Source organism: Marmota monax, unplaced genomic scaffold (genome assembly GCF_021218885.2).
Source record: "Marmota monax isolate L192 unplaced genomic scaffold, Marmota_monax_Labrador192_F-V1.1 WCK01_AAM20220418_F8-fsc00206, whole genome shotgun sequence".
Taxonomy (NCBI): domain Eukaryota; kingdom Metazoa; phylum Chordata; class Mammalia; order Rodentia; family Sciuridae; genus Marmota; species Marmota monax.
In genome coordinates, this window is record NW_026694490.1 from 2,082,368 (window position 1) to 2,099,829 (window position 17,462).

Sequence of the window (17,462 nt, forward strand, 5' to 3'; positions counted from 1 at the left end):
GTTCCAGATTAGCAAACCAAGAGAGTCTGAAAATTATTCTGGATGGATTTCCTTCCTGCTGTATTTGTTTTCTTGCTATCTTCTCAGAAGAAGAAAGCCAGCAGTGGTACTTTGCCCCTGATGCAACACTGTCTTTGCTCATGCCTGCTTTCTATGCTGTTGTCTGATATCCACTCCTGTAGTGCTTTTGGAGCAATATCAAGCAGGGCCTAAGGATGTAGATCAAAGGAAATAGAATAAGAAATGAACAAGATGCTGAAGCAGCATGGAAAGGAAAATGAACATCAGCTCCTAATTCATGTACAGTGCTTTCCTTTATCACCAACATTGTCCTGAGATTTTGTAGCATTTGGTATGGTGCCTTGAATATAGTAAATGCTTGGTACATGTTTATTGAATGAATGGAAGAAGGAAGTTTAAGGAAACCTCAGCTTTTTTTCATTAAAAAAACTAGTGCTAAACTTCCCTTTAAGCCAGTGATTTCTGAACTTTAGTGTGTGTTGGGAATCACCTAAGAGACTTGTTAAATACAGTCTCTAGCGCCATTCTTAGAGAACCTCCAGTTTTAACAGGTTCCCAAGGTGATTGTGATACAGCTGGTATAGAAACCACTTTAGGATCTTCCTTAGATTCCTTAAACACAGTTATAATACTCTTTCAATTCTTACCCCCTTCTTATTTTTAGTCTCAGCTGTATTCCCTGGGTATGTGGTGTCACCTACTGGGAAGATATGGCCTATTTCCTTTCAGATTCTTCATATTATTGAAAAAGATTCTAATATTTTAAAAGAATTCTAATATTTTAAATGGTAGATACAGATCAGAATGTGTATGATGCTCATTCATCAAGCATTTTCTGAGTAACTCTGTATGCAGAGTCCTGTTAAGGTGTTTTCAAGGGAATCTGTCCTGTTGGCCACCAGAACAGTAATAGAAACATTTGCATTTACAATACCATTGCAAACAGGTACCCTTAATTTATTGTCCTACAAAAGTTGTTTTATAAGTCTTTCATCTCCCAAGAGGTTCACAGGTAATAAAGTAAGTGAAATCAGCATTTTTTATGCCTTACATAAATTGTTATTTGTTTTGGGTGAGTAGCCATTTATCAGACTGCTTTACAATTTGTAGCATCTTGCTCACTGAGTCTTAAACTGCCTTACACAAATCCATTCATTAAGCCAATAAATGTCCTTACAAGATCAGGGTCAGTGGTACTTAGTTTGTCAGATGAGCAAAGTGATCCTTAAATGAGTTAACTATTCCAAGGTTTGGGGGAGGGTAGTGGTTATATCTTTTGCTTTTCCTTTTGAGAATACACAACTTCTCAAATTCACACTACCAGTCCCTTAGATTCCAGTAGCTAGTCCTTTATAGTTTTGTTTTATTATTTCTATCCTTTTTGCCTAAAGAAAAAAGCTCTGAGGTAGTTTATAACATTCAGATGCATATAAGATGGATGATCAAATTTTAAAAAGGCAGATCAAAAACCAATTAGGAGAAGCAAGATAGAGATTCCTGGTATCCAGGGAGGTAACTCAGTGCAATTCAAGATTACGTTTACCTTGCATCTTTTGAGATGCCAAGACTGAAAAATAAATGCATCAGGTCATATAGTTCTCATTATTCAATTAAGAAAGTGTACATATTTGAGAGAACTACTTTTTTTTCTGTTACTGAATTTTAGGAGAAATAACATTATGGACAATGTCTGACTGTTGTTTACAGAAGGTGTAGAAATAGTCTTTAAATATAAATTTTCCTATACAATCTGGTAAAAGACCATGGATATAATATTTAGTTACAATTCAATGAAGGTATTACCATGCAGGTAATGATCATAGTAAATTTTACTATTTATTGAGCATTTGTATATGTGATACTTCATGTGTATTGTCTTGTTGAACCCTCAAAATGGTCTTTTGAAGGAGAGTTTAGCAACTATATTTTACAGGCAAGGAAATTGAGACTCAAAGACATCAGATATCAAGCCTAGGATCACATAGATTAAGGAGCAGATGACAGATTTTCATGTATCCTAATGACTCCAAGTTCAGTGCTTTTTCCAGTATAGTCTGTTACAGGAATAGAGTTTAGAGAATCTAAAGCAGTTGTTCTCAACTGGGGGTGATTTGACAATATCTCCCTGGAGACAAAATGATTGTTATTCTTGTGGGCCACTACTGTCAGCTCATGGATAAAGCTCAGGGATGTTGTTAAACATCTTACAATGCACAGGACAGCCACAGCAAAGAATTATGGGGCCAAGAATGTCAATAGTGCCAAGGTTAAGAAACCCTGCTCTGAAGGATGGTCAACTACATTGTCCTTGCACTCTATCCCTCACCATCATATATCTTATGTAAGTTTTGGCAACTGCTGAAATGCAGTCAATTCAGAATTGAATTTTCTGGCTTAACATGCCAGTTTTGTTTTGGGGATTAAATAAGTTTTCATTATGTTTCAGATAACAGATAATACAGGTTGTGAGTTAATTTTTGTTATCAAAATGGAACAGTCTGTAATATCATCCAGACAGGTCATTTCCCTTCTCTTGAAGAATATGAGTGCTTGTAGGCAGGGCTAATTGTTTTTCTAAAGTACAAACTTTGAATCTATTTAAACTGTGGAATTGGTATTTACAGAATCTGTACCATAAAGCTAGAAATTATAAGACACTTCAAATGAAGTGTTTCCAATTGGTCTTCTTGACCATGAAAAAATTATAGAATGATTTTGTTTTAATAGAGCTGCATCCTGGTATGTTCATAGGGCTGTTATCTGAGTGAGCTGGCCTATTAAGTGATTTTAGTTTTAGTGAAGTAAGCTGATGCTCAGTTATCCTTTCTGAAAATAATTACCCAACAGGCCAGTGCTTCACTCTATCCTACTCTTCATTTTCTTATACATATTGCTTTCCAGTTATTACTCTCTTGATCTTTTCCTTTTAAAATTCAGGTCAGCCAGCTTTTAGCACCTAGTTGGGTCATATGTTAAAAATTAGTTGTGATTCCTCTTGGCCAAGTGCAAAGAACTACAGTGTATTTATTGTGTATATGGCACAGCTCTTCATCATATGTACTGAATATTCTTATGAAATTCTCAGAGAGTCAGGCCTGTGAATGTTGAAAGTTGAGCAGATCAAGCGAGTTTGCAGTACTATCTCCACAGGGCTCCCTTTGCAGAGGCACAGTAAGTCTATTGGGGCTTGTCCTAATTCACAAGTGTGCCACTCTTCCTTGTTAGGACAGCAACACATTTTCTTGAGTGTGCCTTTGCTACTGTCTCACTAACTAGGGAATGGATTCACCATCCACTACTTACTTTAGATGCATAATGTACAATCCATGGTATAGCACAATTGCAAATTCAGGCAAGATGTACAAAGTATTATAAATAGCAGGTGGGTTCTTTATGGGTATACTTTGTATATTACTCTCTGTGAAAAATGATGTGGAGTTCTTGGCTAGTATGCTTAGTGCCTTGTGTGGTGCATTGGTTTAATAAATGCAAGAAAAATTTACCCACAAACTCTTGAGCTGACAGTTTTCTTGATTTTAGTATATCCACAGTTACATTAATGCTTGCTCTCTGGCTCTCACTTTTATCTTACCTTCTATATTAGAGTTTTCCAGAGAAAGAGAACCAATAGGCATTTAAATATCTATATCTGTCTGGAAAAAGTTTTATTGTAAGTTACTTGTTCATGCAGTTATGGTGGCCGAGAAGTCCTGTGATCTTCCATTTAGAAGCTATAGAACCAGGAAGGCTGGCAATGTAGTTGAAGGCCTGAGAACCAGATACCCAATGGTATACATTCCAATTTGTTTCTCAAGGCTTAAGAACAAGGAGCAGTGAGTATAAGAGACAATTGATGTCCCAGCTCAGACAATTTGGCAGAGAGCAAATTCAATCTTTTGCCTTTTTGTTCTATTCAGGCCTAGGAGGGATTAGATAATACCCATCCACCCTGGGGAGAGTCACATGCTTTACTCAATTTCACAATTCAATTCCTAATCTCTTCTGGAAACACCCTTACAGACATATCTAGAAATTACATTTTTCTAGCTAGCTGGGCATCCTGTGGCCCAGTCAAATTGACACAGAATTAGCCATCATACCTTCCATGCACTAAGGTTCTTTCCTCACCTCCTCTTTTTCTTTGAATCTGTCCTTTTTCCTTTTTCAGTTAAAACTGATCTGAGTTCTCTAATTCTGACAGCCCTTTCTATTTTAATTGTGTTGTATCAACTTCTTCCACTCTTATTTTTTTACCATTGGTTAGTAGACATATTTGGAGAAGCATTATACATAGTGGTTAAGTTCTAGGCTCTGGAGCTAGACTATCTGGATTTGGTATTAGATATGATAAACTTCTTGTCAGCCATGTGACCTTGTGCAAGTTATTTAACTTCTATGTATCTTTGCTATCTCATCTATAAATATGAATATTAGTAGCACCTTTCTCTGATAGAGCTGTGATGACTTAAAAAGTTAATGCTAAGCACTTGAAACAGTTACTCATTATAGTAATCTCTCACTAAAAATTCAATTGTATTAAAACAGAAAAATCCTGAGATGACAGCATTCTTTAGAGGTGGTTGTTTTAGATTTTTATCTTCTTGTATCTCGCTTATAGCGATGCACTGAAAATGAGTGAATGAAAATATTAGTTGCATCAGCATCCAATAGTGGGGACTTCTCTGCAATGTTAAGTTCCATTATCTTTAAACAAAATTTTCTCTTCCCCTCATCCCTGCTCTGTTGGGCAATCTAGCCACTGTTAGCTCCATTACAGAACTGACATCATCCTGGCTTGGAAAGATTTTAAAAGTCAGATCTATCACAGTCGTAAATGAACATTCTTTCTTCAACCCAGCAGCTCCACCTTCAAGGACCTAGAGGGCAACAGCCTGAAGGATAGTGGACATGAGGAGAGTGACCAGACTGACAGTGAGCATGATGTCCAGAGGAGCCTGTATTGTGATACTGCTGTCAACGATGTGCTGAATACCAGTGTGACGTCCATGGGATCTCAGATGCCTGACCATGGTAAGGGTTGACTGATTGTAAGTTACAACAATAGACTCCAAAGAACCCAGAATGTTTGCAGGCACATTTTACTACTTTAATGAATGTGGTATCAAGTTATCCACTAAGTTCATAACTCGGCAGCACCTACAGCAGAATCTAGACAGATTCTTCTGCTTCCCTGAATGATTCCCTCAGGATCATATACTGTTTGGTCATTTTACAGGATAACACCATATACATATTGCGTGCATTCACTTCAATAGTAACTGCACTGAGCGAGCACACAGGAAATGAGCAGATGCCTTCTCACCAGGAATAAATGCCTCTTTTTGCTATGGTGCCTGAATTCAGCTGATCAATTGAGTTGCATAGAACACAACTCTAATGAGACCAGAGGGGTAGGTTTTATTTCCCAATCAGGCTAGTTAGATTTACCGGGAGAGACACTGTTCTCTGACTACAGATTGTGTGTGCTCTTTACTGAGGATTGAAAGTACTGAACTTCCCATTTTGTCTGGCTGCCACATGAATCCATGCCATCAGTCATAGGGGAGACCAGGGCAAGAGAATGCAGCTGAATCAATGTAAAACATTCCACTAATGTGGAAAGCACATGTCAGGAGCAGCGTCCTCATGTATGAAGAAGGATCTGTTTTTGTGAACTCAGCCACACATCCCTCAGCAAGAAGCACTATTTAAAATTATGCTAGGCAGAAACCAGGATATAAAAGCATTAGCAGAGTTCAGGAAGGCAGAATGTTCAGATGGACTTGGGCACAAATGTCATTTTCAATATTTTACTGATGCTAACATGCTGTGCAAACAGCCTGTCCTTTTCAATTAAGAAGTATGAATTCAACTTAGTGTTTAGGCTCAGTGAAGCTTCAGAATACTTGGCTATGTCTTAGAGAAGCTAGGCTCAAGCTCAGCTGGAAGTCCTACTGCTAAAAGTCTTAAAGACGAGGAAACAAAATATGGTGATTATGTGCTGGTCTTCAGCTGTTTCATTTCACTGTAAACATCATTAAATGCTTTTGTTTTGGTTTTGTAAATGAATCAAAAAATGCATGATTCACAAAACAAAATGTTTTCTATGGGAAAAATAGTCACTGTAGATTTTATTAAATTGCTAATCCATTCCTTACCCAGCAGACCCAAGTGTCAAAGTCCATAATATAGAGAGGTCACTACCAATTGTTCACTGCTGCCTTCCCTAATTGGTGAGTGGTGACATCTGCCGAGATAATATACTTTCTGGGAATCCTTACTATGACTAAGGATAAAAAAATAAACATTTATATAACTGAAACAGGAGCAATTTAATTCTCAGAGAATTAGCAGTGTGTCACAGGATGCAGACAGATATGTATCGTTTACTCCTTGCATGTGTCTCAAAGAAATGCTTTTTTCATTTATATCAGAAAGGGTTTTAGTTAGGTGCTCTGTGAAATGAAATGACTCCAGGAAAAGAAATAGTCATAATTAATTCTCACTTTATGCCTGGCTAGAACAACATCTGTTTTAATTTTTAGCACATTTCTCTAGGAAAATAATATAAGTGGACTGTAGCTAGATTTTCTGTTTCTTACAAATGGGATGCATTATATATTGTGTAGATTGGATAATAACGAGAGTATTCTAAAGCAAGATGTGACAGTATCCCAAGATTCTCCTATTATAAGAGATGATTAGACACACACACACACACACACACATGCACAGATGTACTTTTTGTTCCATTTTGGCAATACTTCTTCATTTGTTTCTCAGTATTTGATTTGCAAATGCGTGTTCATTATTTTTCCCATTATTCCAGCAGTGGCTGAACTTTGAGCCAATCCTTAGGTTGGTTCTTTACAACTTGAGTGGCTAAAATTTATGTATGAAGGTCTTTTTTACATAGTCTGTACCTTGTGATATCCCACTATTTCTGAAGATTTCCATAATGATATTTAATTGTGTGTCCTAAATCAACTCTAGGCTTGCCACACAGATTGTGTCACCACAATCTTGGGTTGATTATTACTACCTCAAAACATAGCAATGATTCCAGCAATTAACATTTCATAGATTTACTATTTCAACCTGCACTCCCATGGTAAGTGTATTTCATTTTATCCTAAGGAACAGTTGTGGGAATGCAGTTGCTGGTGAATCTACCATACATGCCTGATCTTGAAGTTCTCAGCCTAAACTTTGATCCTGATATTTCTTTTGGTTCTGCTAGAACCACTCCAAATTTGGCCTAGATTCACCCAATAGAGTGGACCTTATATCATTGTATTGAATAGTTTGGTTCATCTTGGATATCCTATTTGTGGCTCTATGACATTTCTAATTTCAATATTGATACTGCATCTTCCTTTGCATGTATGTGGACATGTAATTGATAGAGAAGTCTCAGAATTTTCAAAATTAAGAAAATTTCTGCATTTGTTCATTTTTACTTGAGCAGGAATGGTTTGTTCAGTGATCTATTATTGTGTTGCTAGTGTTCGAAGAAGTGATATAAAATGTATTTGTTCCTCCTTTTCTGAGAGACACTGGGCCCTGTGCTTCTTCACACTGCTGAAAGTTCCTCTGGGATTTGTACTTATAACTATACTATACAGTAGCAGAAGAATGCTAAGTGTGAATGCTAAGGGTGCTTTATGACTTATGTAAGGGCCCAAGTGTCTAAAGTTTCAATAACTATTCACTGAGAACTTTACAAGCCATTGGAATTCAGAATCAATAGTTTCAATGAAGAAAGTGGAATATGTAAAAGACTTTTTAATGCAGAGGCCAAAGTTCAGGTATTTAGTCATTGACAGTTTGGATTGTTTTGATTACCCCATCCAAACACATTCGTGAGCTGGATCAGAGTAGAGATAAGAAGGAATGATAGGAATCTCTGCTTTCTGTCTTACTTTCAATCCTGGCATCTCTCTTAACATGTCTAAAACCAGGTCAGTAGGTTGATGAACTAGTTGAACTGAATTTTCTGGTTGCCAGCTGACTGAATTACAAACTTATTTGTCATCCATCATGCTCAGGAATTAATGTCTCTCCCTAGTTCATTGGCTTTTATCATCATGGCTTCCCAGAAATGAACGCGAATAAATAACTCTTTAACTTGTGTTTTTTTAATGGCACATGGTACTGCTTAAGATGCTGTTTCCCCATAGCTCTCAGAGGACCTTGACAACAAGTAAATGTGGTCATTTTGAGCAGGTTTAATGCCTCATTTGGAGCTTGAGAGTCACAATCAAATCTTCCCTCCCTGAATTTATTTGGTAAACTGACTACCTTCTGGTGGGGGTAGGAATTTTGCCCCATACAATTCCTACAGGCAAATCTCTAAGAGGAGCAATTGACAAGTAGGATGGTCAGAGGTGCCAGAAGCTTATGGGTTTGTTGCATGATTTCGGATATGACTGGGTTTGAAATTCTTCCTATCCTGGTTATTTCTGAGTTGAATAGTGGTGAAGTTAATAGACTTCTGGTTCCTCCTTGCTTCTTTGCATGACCATTTATGATGACTTGTATATTCCATTATGCTTACTTAAAAATGCAGTCCTGATATGAAATTGGGGTTTTGGGGGATCATATTGTAGAACTGTACTCTAGTCCCAAGTCCAACTAATTTGCCCCAAATCATACGCAGTCTCTTTTCCCTTATGATTTTAATTATTGATTATAAATTCTTCAGTTGAGAAGATGACTCTAATTGCTCTAATATGCACCCAATTTGGAGTTCAGTACACACTGAATTGATTTCCTTCCCATGTTAATTGATACCAAATGGAAGCCATGTACAGAAATTTGCAGTAACATTTATCTCCTTTTCACATCTGGAAGAAATATAATGATTCTTTATTTCTGGAAGTGTAGGTTTTTCTGGATTTTATTAAACTTGTTTATTTACCAATCTTATCACCTAATACCATTCAACATATTTTCTGTGCAAAACATGGATTCGAAGAACTTGATCTGTGCCTAATGCAACTGCTACTACAAATTAGCCATGAAGGGGGCTGAGGTTGTGGCTCAGTGTTAGAGCACTCGCCTAGCACATGTGAGGCACTGGGTTTGATCCTCCAAACCACATAAAAATAAATAAATAAAATAAAGGTATATATACATGGAGTAAAACTTATAAAAAATTAGCTATTAAAATGTTCTATAGTCTGCATTCTACCCGTAGTATAATGTTAACCATGGGTGTATTAAGCTGTTTACACTTTCAACACTATACAAACAATGTGCAATTTCATTTTCTCTAGCCTTTTAATGAAACTGTGATTCAGTGACTAAATATCCCTGTCTTTATCCTTTTACCTATCCCCCTGACTCACCTTCCACCTCACTAAATTTCCAAACACTCAATTAAATCATTTCAATTAATCTCTTGGAAAAATAGGGAGTTCTCAATGGAGAATATTTTGTGACATTGCAAAGCAGTGTGCTGCTGGGCTCCAGAAATGGTAGCATAGACCAGATATTCATAAAGTAATTGAAAATTCCATTTTATCAGAATAGCATTTGCTGTAAAAAAGTTTTATCTTTACTTCAACAAAGAGGTTGATTAGATCCCCCTGGACCTGAATTAGCATCTTTTAGGCTAGATATACTGTTTTGCAATTCATGCGGTTATTTCTTCCCTAGTTTTGCTCATATAGATTTTTTTTAAAAAAATGTCTTCATTCTCTTGAAAATATACTGAGTGAAATGTTTAATTATTTGAACATAGGTTTGTGTATATAGTGTTTCTATGTGACTTTCAGATTCTTTCATCCTGCCTCAAGTATTACTACTACTAGCCAGGATTAATCTATTTACAGATATACCTTATTCATTTATTCAACAATATTTTTGAGGGCGCACTATGTGTTGGGCTCTGGGAAGTGTTATTCACTGTAAGCAATTATCTTTTTACTTTGGCTTACCTGGGGTTTATTGAGATGACCAAGTTCACCTGAATGATAAAATCAGCAATTTTTATTTTAAAGACCATAAGAATAGGGCTTGCAACTATTAGAAAATTTGTTAATATTGTACCAATAAAGAAAAAAAATGAGAAGACTATTGCAAATAAGGTCTTATTTTCAATAAGAATATCATGAAAATTCTTCCTTGATGTTCTAATTTGAACAGTATTACATTAGCAAACATTTTTTTAAAACCTTCCTGCTTTGAGGTTGAATTTCCTGCTCAATTTTGGTTAATTTCACCATAGAATGGTAGGTTTAATCTCTGATACACCCAGTTCCTTTTCTGGTTTAGAGGCATTCAATGGTATTCAATGGCTAGTCCCTCTTTGCCTTGGATGCCTGGAAACTTAATCCTTTCCCAATCTCAGCAATTTCTGTAGGAAGAAATGTGACAGGTGGAGCATTGTTTATTTCGACTACATTGCTGCACCAGGTAATTGGATTCTTTCCAAAGCATTATTTACATTTTATTGACAAGACAGTTGCTTGAATAAAAAGTTGTTCTTAACTAATGGAAACATCTATGCTATTAGCAGTTATTTACTAGCATTTTATTGGTTTGGTTATTTTGGTTAGAGAATACTTTCAGGACAATTCACCATCAGTTTTTTCATACAGTACATCAGGAATAATACCAACTGTTCATTTGCTTTCAAATAGACACGCACACACACACCAATTTGTATGTGTAAATGTTTTTCTGATATCCACTTGGAACTTTTAGTTGTCTCATATTTAAGGTAATTGTAAAATTTGCTGTTGCTATTTATTACCTGTGGTAGGGCTGGGCATGGTGGTACACACCTGTAATCCCAGTAGCTCAAGAGGCTGAGGCAGGAGGATCACAAGTTCAAAGCCAGCCTCAGCAAAAGTGAGGTGCTAAGCAATTCAGTGAGATCCTGTCTCTAAATAAAATAAAAAATAGTTCTGTGGATGTGACTCAGTGGCAGAGTGCCCCTTAGTTCAATCCCCAGTACCCCCCAAAAAATTAAAAAAATTAAAAATTATTACCTGTGGTGAGGGATTGACTATTTGTCAAGAAAATGAATGCCATGGGCTTTTTTTTTTTGTCTAGCTGACACTAAGAATTTCTATGTTTCTAAATACTTGGAAAGCATTGGAGCATGGAGGCTATATAAAGGGAGCACACTGAACAATTAAGAATTTCATTCTCTAGGAGTTTATGGCACAGTAGCACAAATGGTCCAGTATGGAATAGGCTACATAGGATCAGTGAAGAAATTAATTAAGTTTACTTGAACTAGAAAACAAAACACATTTAAAAGGACACTTTGGTGTAATGGAATCCCATTGACGGAATTGTGGAAGACAGTTGCCAACATGGTATGCTAGATAAAATTATGCTCTATTTTGGTGATTTGCTGGGTGAATGTTTTCCAGTTGCTGCATGAAAAAGCAAATTCTGTAGGCCATGATAAATAGGGATACTGCTAAGAGGATAATAGATGAGAAAAATGTCAAGTTGTCTTATGGGACCAGATCATGTAGATTGCTTCATATGCTCAAAAAGCCCTTTGAAATATCAAGATCATTATCTTCTTTGGGTCTTTCTTTTTATATAACATTATTTCTGTCCTAAGATGGTTAAGAACCATAAATAAACTCCATGAGGATGGAAAAACCTGAATCTAAACATGGCATTTAAGAATTTATAGACTACCTTTTTTATTTTTCCTCTAATCCCTTTATTATGAAAGAAATATGGGGAATTAAATCCAGTCATCATTTAAGAAGCCACTTAAATCATCATACCAAAATTCTACATCATTTCTTTATTGTGTAGTCAAAATACTTGTGAGATGGCTTTCTTCCCTTACCATAGATGGTTTTTGTCATCCAGGGTTAGGGTTTGCCTAGGGATTTTTAATCTCTTGTCTTCACTAGATGGCTTATTTTCAGTAGACTTTGAGCCAAGAAAAGCTCATTTGATACATCCTTTTTTTTCATATGGAAGTCCTTTTTTTCCTACAAAGTTTGCCCCCAATAAAACTGCACTCTGGAAAAAACAACTAAGAACCAGATCAGACAAGGTTTGACAGGCATTTAGGTCCATTAGAAAAGTTGCTTTTCAAGGACGTATGGACAGGTTCTTCTGGAGATGTTTTGAAAGCTCTCACATAAAAACTTGGTAGCCTTAATTGATTGTAGCAAGGCAGCTTCCCAGGCATGAGTTTACAAATTTAAATCTAATGCCAGAGATTTATTTCCCAACTTTATGTGACTACTCTCTCCATCTCTAAGTCACATAATCTAGGTTTAGGTCTTGGGTGGTCATTTATTTATTTATTTGTTGAGGATTCTGGGGATTTCTGGGGATTGAACCCAGTGGTATTCTACCACTGAATTACATTCCCAGACCTTCCATTTTTATTTTTCTCTTTTGATAGAGGGTCTTGCTTTGTTGCCAAGGCTGGCCTTGAACTTGCAATCATCTTGCCTCAGTGTGTGAAGTTACTGGAATTACAGGCATATATCACTGCACCAGTCTTAGATGGCCTTTTAAAGTTCAAGGCAGATGGAAAAAAACTGACTCTTTTGCAACTGGGCAGAATGTAATTCCATAAACCAATCAATTACCATCTCTAGAGAATACAAAGCAGTTATTGACAATTAGGGCTAAAGAGATTAATGATGAGATAGGGTCCATAGTTGGTCTGGAACAAATCATTTGGCTATAGATATGGGTGTGCAGGAAACAAAATGAAAAGGTACTGTGGGATTTGGGGTTTTATGTCAAATGCTGGACTTTATATAAAAATATATGGTCAAAGATCTACTGTATGGTTGTAGGTATGTGAAATACGGTGTTTAGCAGAGATTGAAAAGTAATGAATCCAGAAGGGGCTAAAGGAGTTTATCCGAATATGAACTCTTTGTGGCTGAATTCACATTGTCAAATGAGGTTGCCTCTTGAGAGACAGTTTGTCTCTTAAGGGTGCCTTGTAATCAGAAATAATAGTTCTAGTCTGTTATCCTTTGTAACAGATTAGACGACAAGCAGGCAAGTGGTTAAATATGAAAAACAGACAACAGTATCTTATTGTAAGTTTAGTTCTTTTTAACTTTGGTAGTACCCAGTTTAATAGCTTTTGAGAATCTTTAGTTTCCTTGGTTTACCAGGAAGTTTTTTACCCTGACTGAAGTTAGAACCCCTCACACAAGTTTCTTTGCCTCTATTTAAGTCAGCTAAGTCCTAGAGTATTCCTAAATTGTAGTCTAGTATCTAGACTTTAAGTGATGCAGGAGTGTAACTGTAATCTGGTTTGAATAAAAACATAACTTTTATAATATTGCCTTTTAAGGTAGAAACCTGTAGGCATACACTGCTCTGATTACCTGGAAAAACTTGGTAGCCTTAATTGATTGTAGCAAGGCAGCTTCCCAGGCATGAGTTTACAAATTCAAATCCAGTGCCAGAGATTTATTTTCCAACATTGTGTGACTACTCTCTCCATCTCTAAGTCCCATACTCTCTCCCTTTGTAATAGGTGCTGGACATCTTGCTTTCTTCCCTCTTTTTTTTAGTTTGTATAGAGTTTCTAACCTGTGTGAACAAGAGTCTTTCCCTTTTAGTACACAGAAGAGGAAAAGAGGAATGATGTAGGTTCCAAGATATTTAGACTGGTCAAACTGTTCCAAGGCATCACCACCTGCTGTTTTTAATCATTAATGAGGCTGTCAGTTGCTCTAATCTGGGAGGTGAACCAAAAGAGTGGTTTTGATTTTAATTTAATTTAAAAATCAGCTTATTGAAACAAAAATGCCTCCAGCTTATAAGAGTCAGGTTGTACACTATTGACAAACCAAAGCAAGTCAGAAGCAGAAGCTGAGCTGTCACTCATATGTAAAAGTAAACTATTTTAAACTTGGAGAACTTTTATTATCATCTCTAGCCAGAAAATTTAGTCCTTTTAAATCAAGGAGCCATTGTATTCTAGAGATATGCTGCATATAAATATTTCTTCCATTTGTGTTCTGAAGAAAACCCAATGGACAAAATGTTTAAGGACTTTATTAATGCCAGAACACAAATCGATAGCAAAGTCCAGAGTGAACCCAAAGTGCAAATTCTTTTGCTTGATTCAATGCCTATCAGACTGTTTCTACATTTTAGAAAAGTTGAGTGATTATCTTGTGAGTACTCTATTAAGTTTGAATTTTCTTACACTGGATAATTTTGTTTAGTGGCAAGATGAGAATTCAGAAATACAGTGCCTATACACAAAGTGAATTTTAAAGATGTAGAGCCAGACCTTTGTTTGTGCCAACTGTCAACTGAGAAGGCTTCATTATGTCTCTCTGAGCTTCACCAAATACTTCAGATTTATAATTGATGTCAACTGAAATTGAAGGCAATGAAAACCTTCCTTCTTTGATTGTAGAAAACATTACCTTACTGTTGGGTGCTAGTTAGCTGGAGGGTTGTATCAAATCACACTAGCCTTCTGCTAACACAGCAAGTGAGCACTTCCTGAATTCAGCTGATAATCAATCTATGCAGCTAATGAGTCTGCAAACATACTGAGCTGCTGGAGCTGGCACCAGGAAACCACCACTCCTAACTAACCATCTCTTATTAACCTTGTGGTGTTGCCTTTGTGATGTTAATTAGAGACCCATAAAGCTATCTGACCTGGATCTTTGGTTTAACATAGAGTTTTCAAAGAAACACAGTCCACTTTAAGGCTTCTGTTTGTGTAGTGTTTCCTCTTATGAAGGAAAATGACTGACTTGCCATTTAAATCAATTTGAGATGATTAATCTGTAATGTTCTGGTAATTAAAATGCCAGAAAAAGTTGCTGCTGCAGTTGGTATAATTTATAATGCTCTCCAGATTCTGGTGGTACTGAAGTGGGTGGCAAATGTTTCCACCACTGTTATGTGTTGACGGTCTGAAGGTACCCATTTCCAGGCTGTAGTCCTGTTTGCCAGACTGCCTTCTGTTTTGGATTGAATTCCTCTAGATTTTGCTTGAGGAGTGTAAGAGGTGTGTTTTGCTTCCCTTCTGTGGGGTGATGAGCCAAGGAATAAATGTTGTACTACTACTGGGAAGAAAAAATGTCTTCTGAGTTGAAGCACTGTTTAACTCAAAATGATCTGTTATCAAATAGGCATACCCCAAATTGAAACTATTCTATTTGTATGATGAAGATGGAGAAGCAGCATTATTTGCTTCTCTAAGTCCCCATCACACTCCCTCTTTGTTAGTGTTTACACCAGGAAGTGTTTCATTAAACAAAGAGCATTATAAGTGTTTCAAGCATGTTGGACCCATGTGTTCATCCTGTGCTTTTGCTTATCGATCTGCACCTTTTAGTGTCTTACTTCTCTTTTATTCTAAATAAAAAATCTCCATCATGTCGGATTAGCCCCCAACTTTGTAGTGCAAGAATTAAAACCAAGAATCAATAAATGGGATAGATTCAAACTAAAAAGCTTCTTTTCAGCAAAAGACATAATCAGTGAGGTGAATAGACAGCCTACAGAATGGGAGCAAATCTTTACCCCTCACACATCATATAGAACACTAATCACTAGGATATATAAAGAACTAAAAAAAACCTAACACACACAATAAAACAAATAACCCAGTCAATAAGTGGGTAAAGGATCTGTACAGACACTTCTCGGAAGAGGATATACAATCAATCAACAAATATGTGAAAAAATGTTCATCATCACTAGCAATTAGAGAAATGCAAATCAAAACTACTCTTAAGATTTCATATCACTCCAGGCAGAATGGCAGCTATCAAGAATACAAACAACAATAAGTGTTGGTGAGGATGTGGGGGAAAAGGCACACTCATACATTGCTGGTGGCATTGCAAATTGGTGCAGCCAATCTGGAAAGCAGTATGAAGATTCCTTGCAAAACTTGGAATGGAACCACCATTTGCCCCAGCTATCCCACTCCTCAGTTTATACCCAAAGGACTTAAAAACAGCATACTACAGGGACACAGCCATATCAATGTTTATAGCAGCATAATTTACAATAGCTAAATCGTGGAGCCAACCTAGATGCCCTTCAACAGATGAATGGATAAAGAATCTTTGATATATATACACAAAACTTTGATATATATGAACAAAACTCTATGCTTTTCTAGTGGTATTGACTCTGTTTTCCCTTCCCTGTGTCAAAAAATGTATATCTCAGCCCCCAGGGTCTCTCTTTCCTCTTGGTTATCCTCCTTCTCTTGCCCTACTGCTCTTAAATGGCTAATGGGTGGCAGACATCATTTTGAACTTTTTTTGTTGTTGTCATTCCCACCTCATGCCCAGACTTTCATTAAAAAATAAATGAGTAGATGCATTAAAAGAGAATAAAATCATGACATTTGCAGGTAAATGATGAAGTTGGAGAATATAATGCCAAGTGAAGCAAGCCAATCCCCCAAAACATAGGCTGAGTGTTTTCTTTGATATGAGGATGCTGACTCATAATAGTGATGGTGGGGGGAGCATGGGAGGAATGGAGGAACTTTAGATAGAGCAAAGGGGAGGGAGGGAAAAGGAGGGGCAAGGAGGTAGGAATGATGGTGGAATGAGTTAGACATCATTACCCTAAGTACATGTATGAAGACACGAATGGTGTGAAAATACTTTGTACAACCAGTGACTTGAAAAAATGTGTTCTATATGTATAATATGAAATAAATTGTATTCTGCCATCATGTATAAAAATTAGAATAAATAAATAATTTAATTATAAAAGAAAAAATTACATAAAATAAATGATTTATATGACCCTATATGGCAGAATCTCTAGATTAGGAATTGGTTGTCTATGAAATAAGTGAGATTTTGAATGTTAGACATTGTTTTATGTGATTTGGAAAAGGGGTACTTCTAAAAGTATAATGTTAATCATGCAGATGCTTTAGAGACTAAAATTCAGGCACAGATCCTAGTATTCCACTTGCAGCATTACCAAGAGTCCCTTTGGTATCTGAAGTTTCCTCTGATATCAATGCATCAGGTTTAAAGTACTAAAAAGTCCATGAAATAATTGCAATAGGGAGCACATTTTATGGTATTATTTATCACTTACAGCAACACTAAGAGACAAGCATTGAATTCCAAAAAATTGAGAGAAATGATAGCCATTTAAATTGACTTGAACCAAGTCAGAATCTTAGTAGATTGAGAGAAGTTCCAAAAGTTAGAGTGATTTGATAAGAGAGAAATGAAGTAAGATACAAATATTTGTGGTTGAAACTAAGATTGGCAGGGATTTGAGGGTTATAATCCAGACTTCTTTAATATATACTATCTAGTTTATCCTCATAGGTAAACTGGAGACTTCTTTTTCTTATTGGAGTCTTCCAGATAGAGGCTCCGACTAAAATGAGCAAGTCCTAATTAGTTTAAATACTTCCACACTATTCCATTATCTTCAAGAATGCATTGCTAGTCTGCCTGTAAACC

General features: G+C 36.4%; 1 protein-coding gene across 4 annotated transcripts in view; it reads left to right on the forward strand.

The window, feature by feature from the left end:
• Nucleotides 1-17,462, forward strand: part of Pcdh19 (protocadherin 19) — a 101,317-nt gene that overhangs the window by 59,088 nt on the left and 24,767 nt on the right. For 2 of the 4 annotated variants that reach the window (XM_058571268.1, XM_046419193.2), the window contains one exon: nucleotides 4,880-5,052. In XM_058571268.1, coding sequence (XP_058427251.1) covers nucleotides 4,880-5,052 — 173 coding nt within the window. The remainder of the gene's footprint in view (nucleotides 1-4,879; nucleotides 5,053-17,462) is intronic. The other 2 variants (XM_058571270.1, XM_046419194.2) reach the window with 1 other exon arrangement.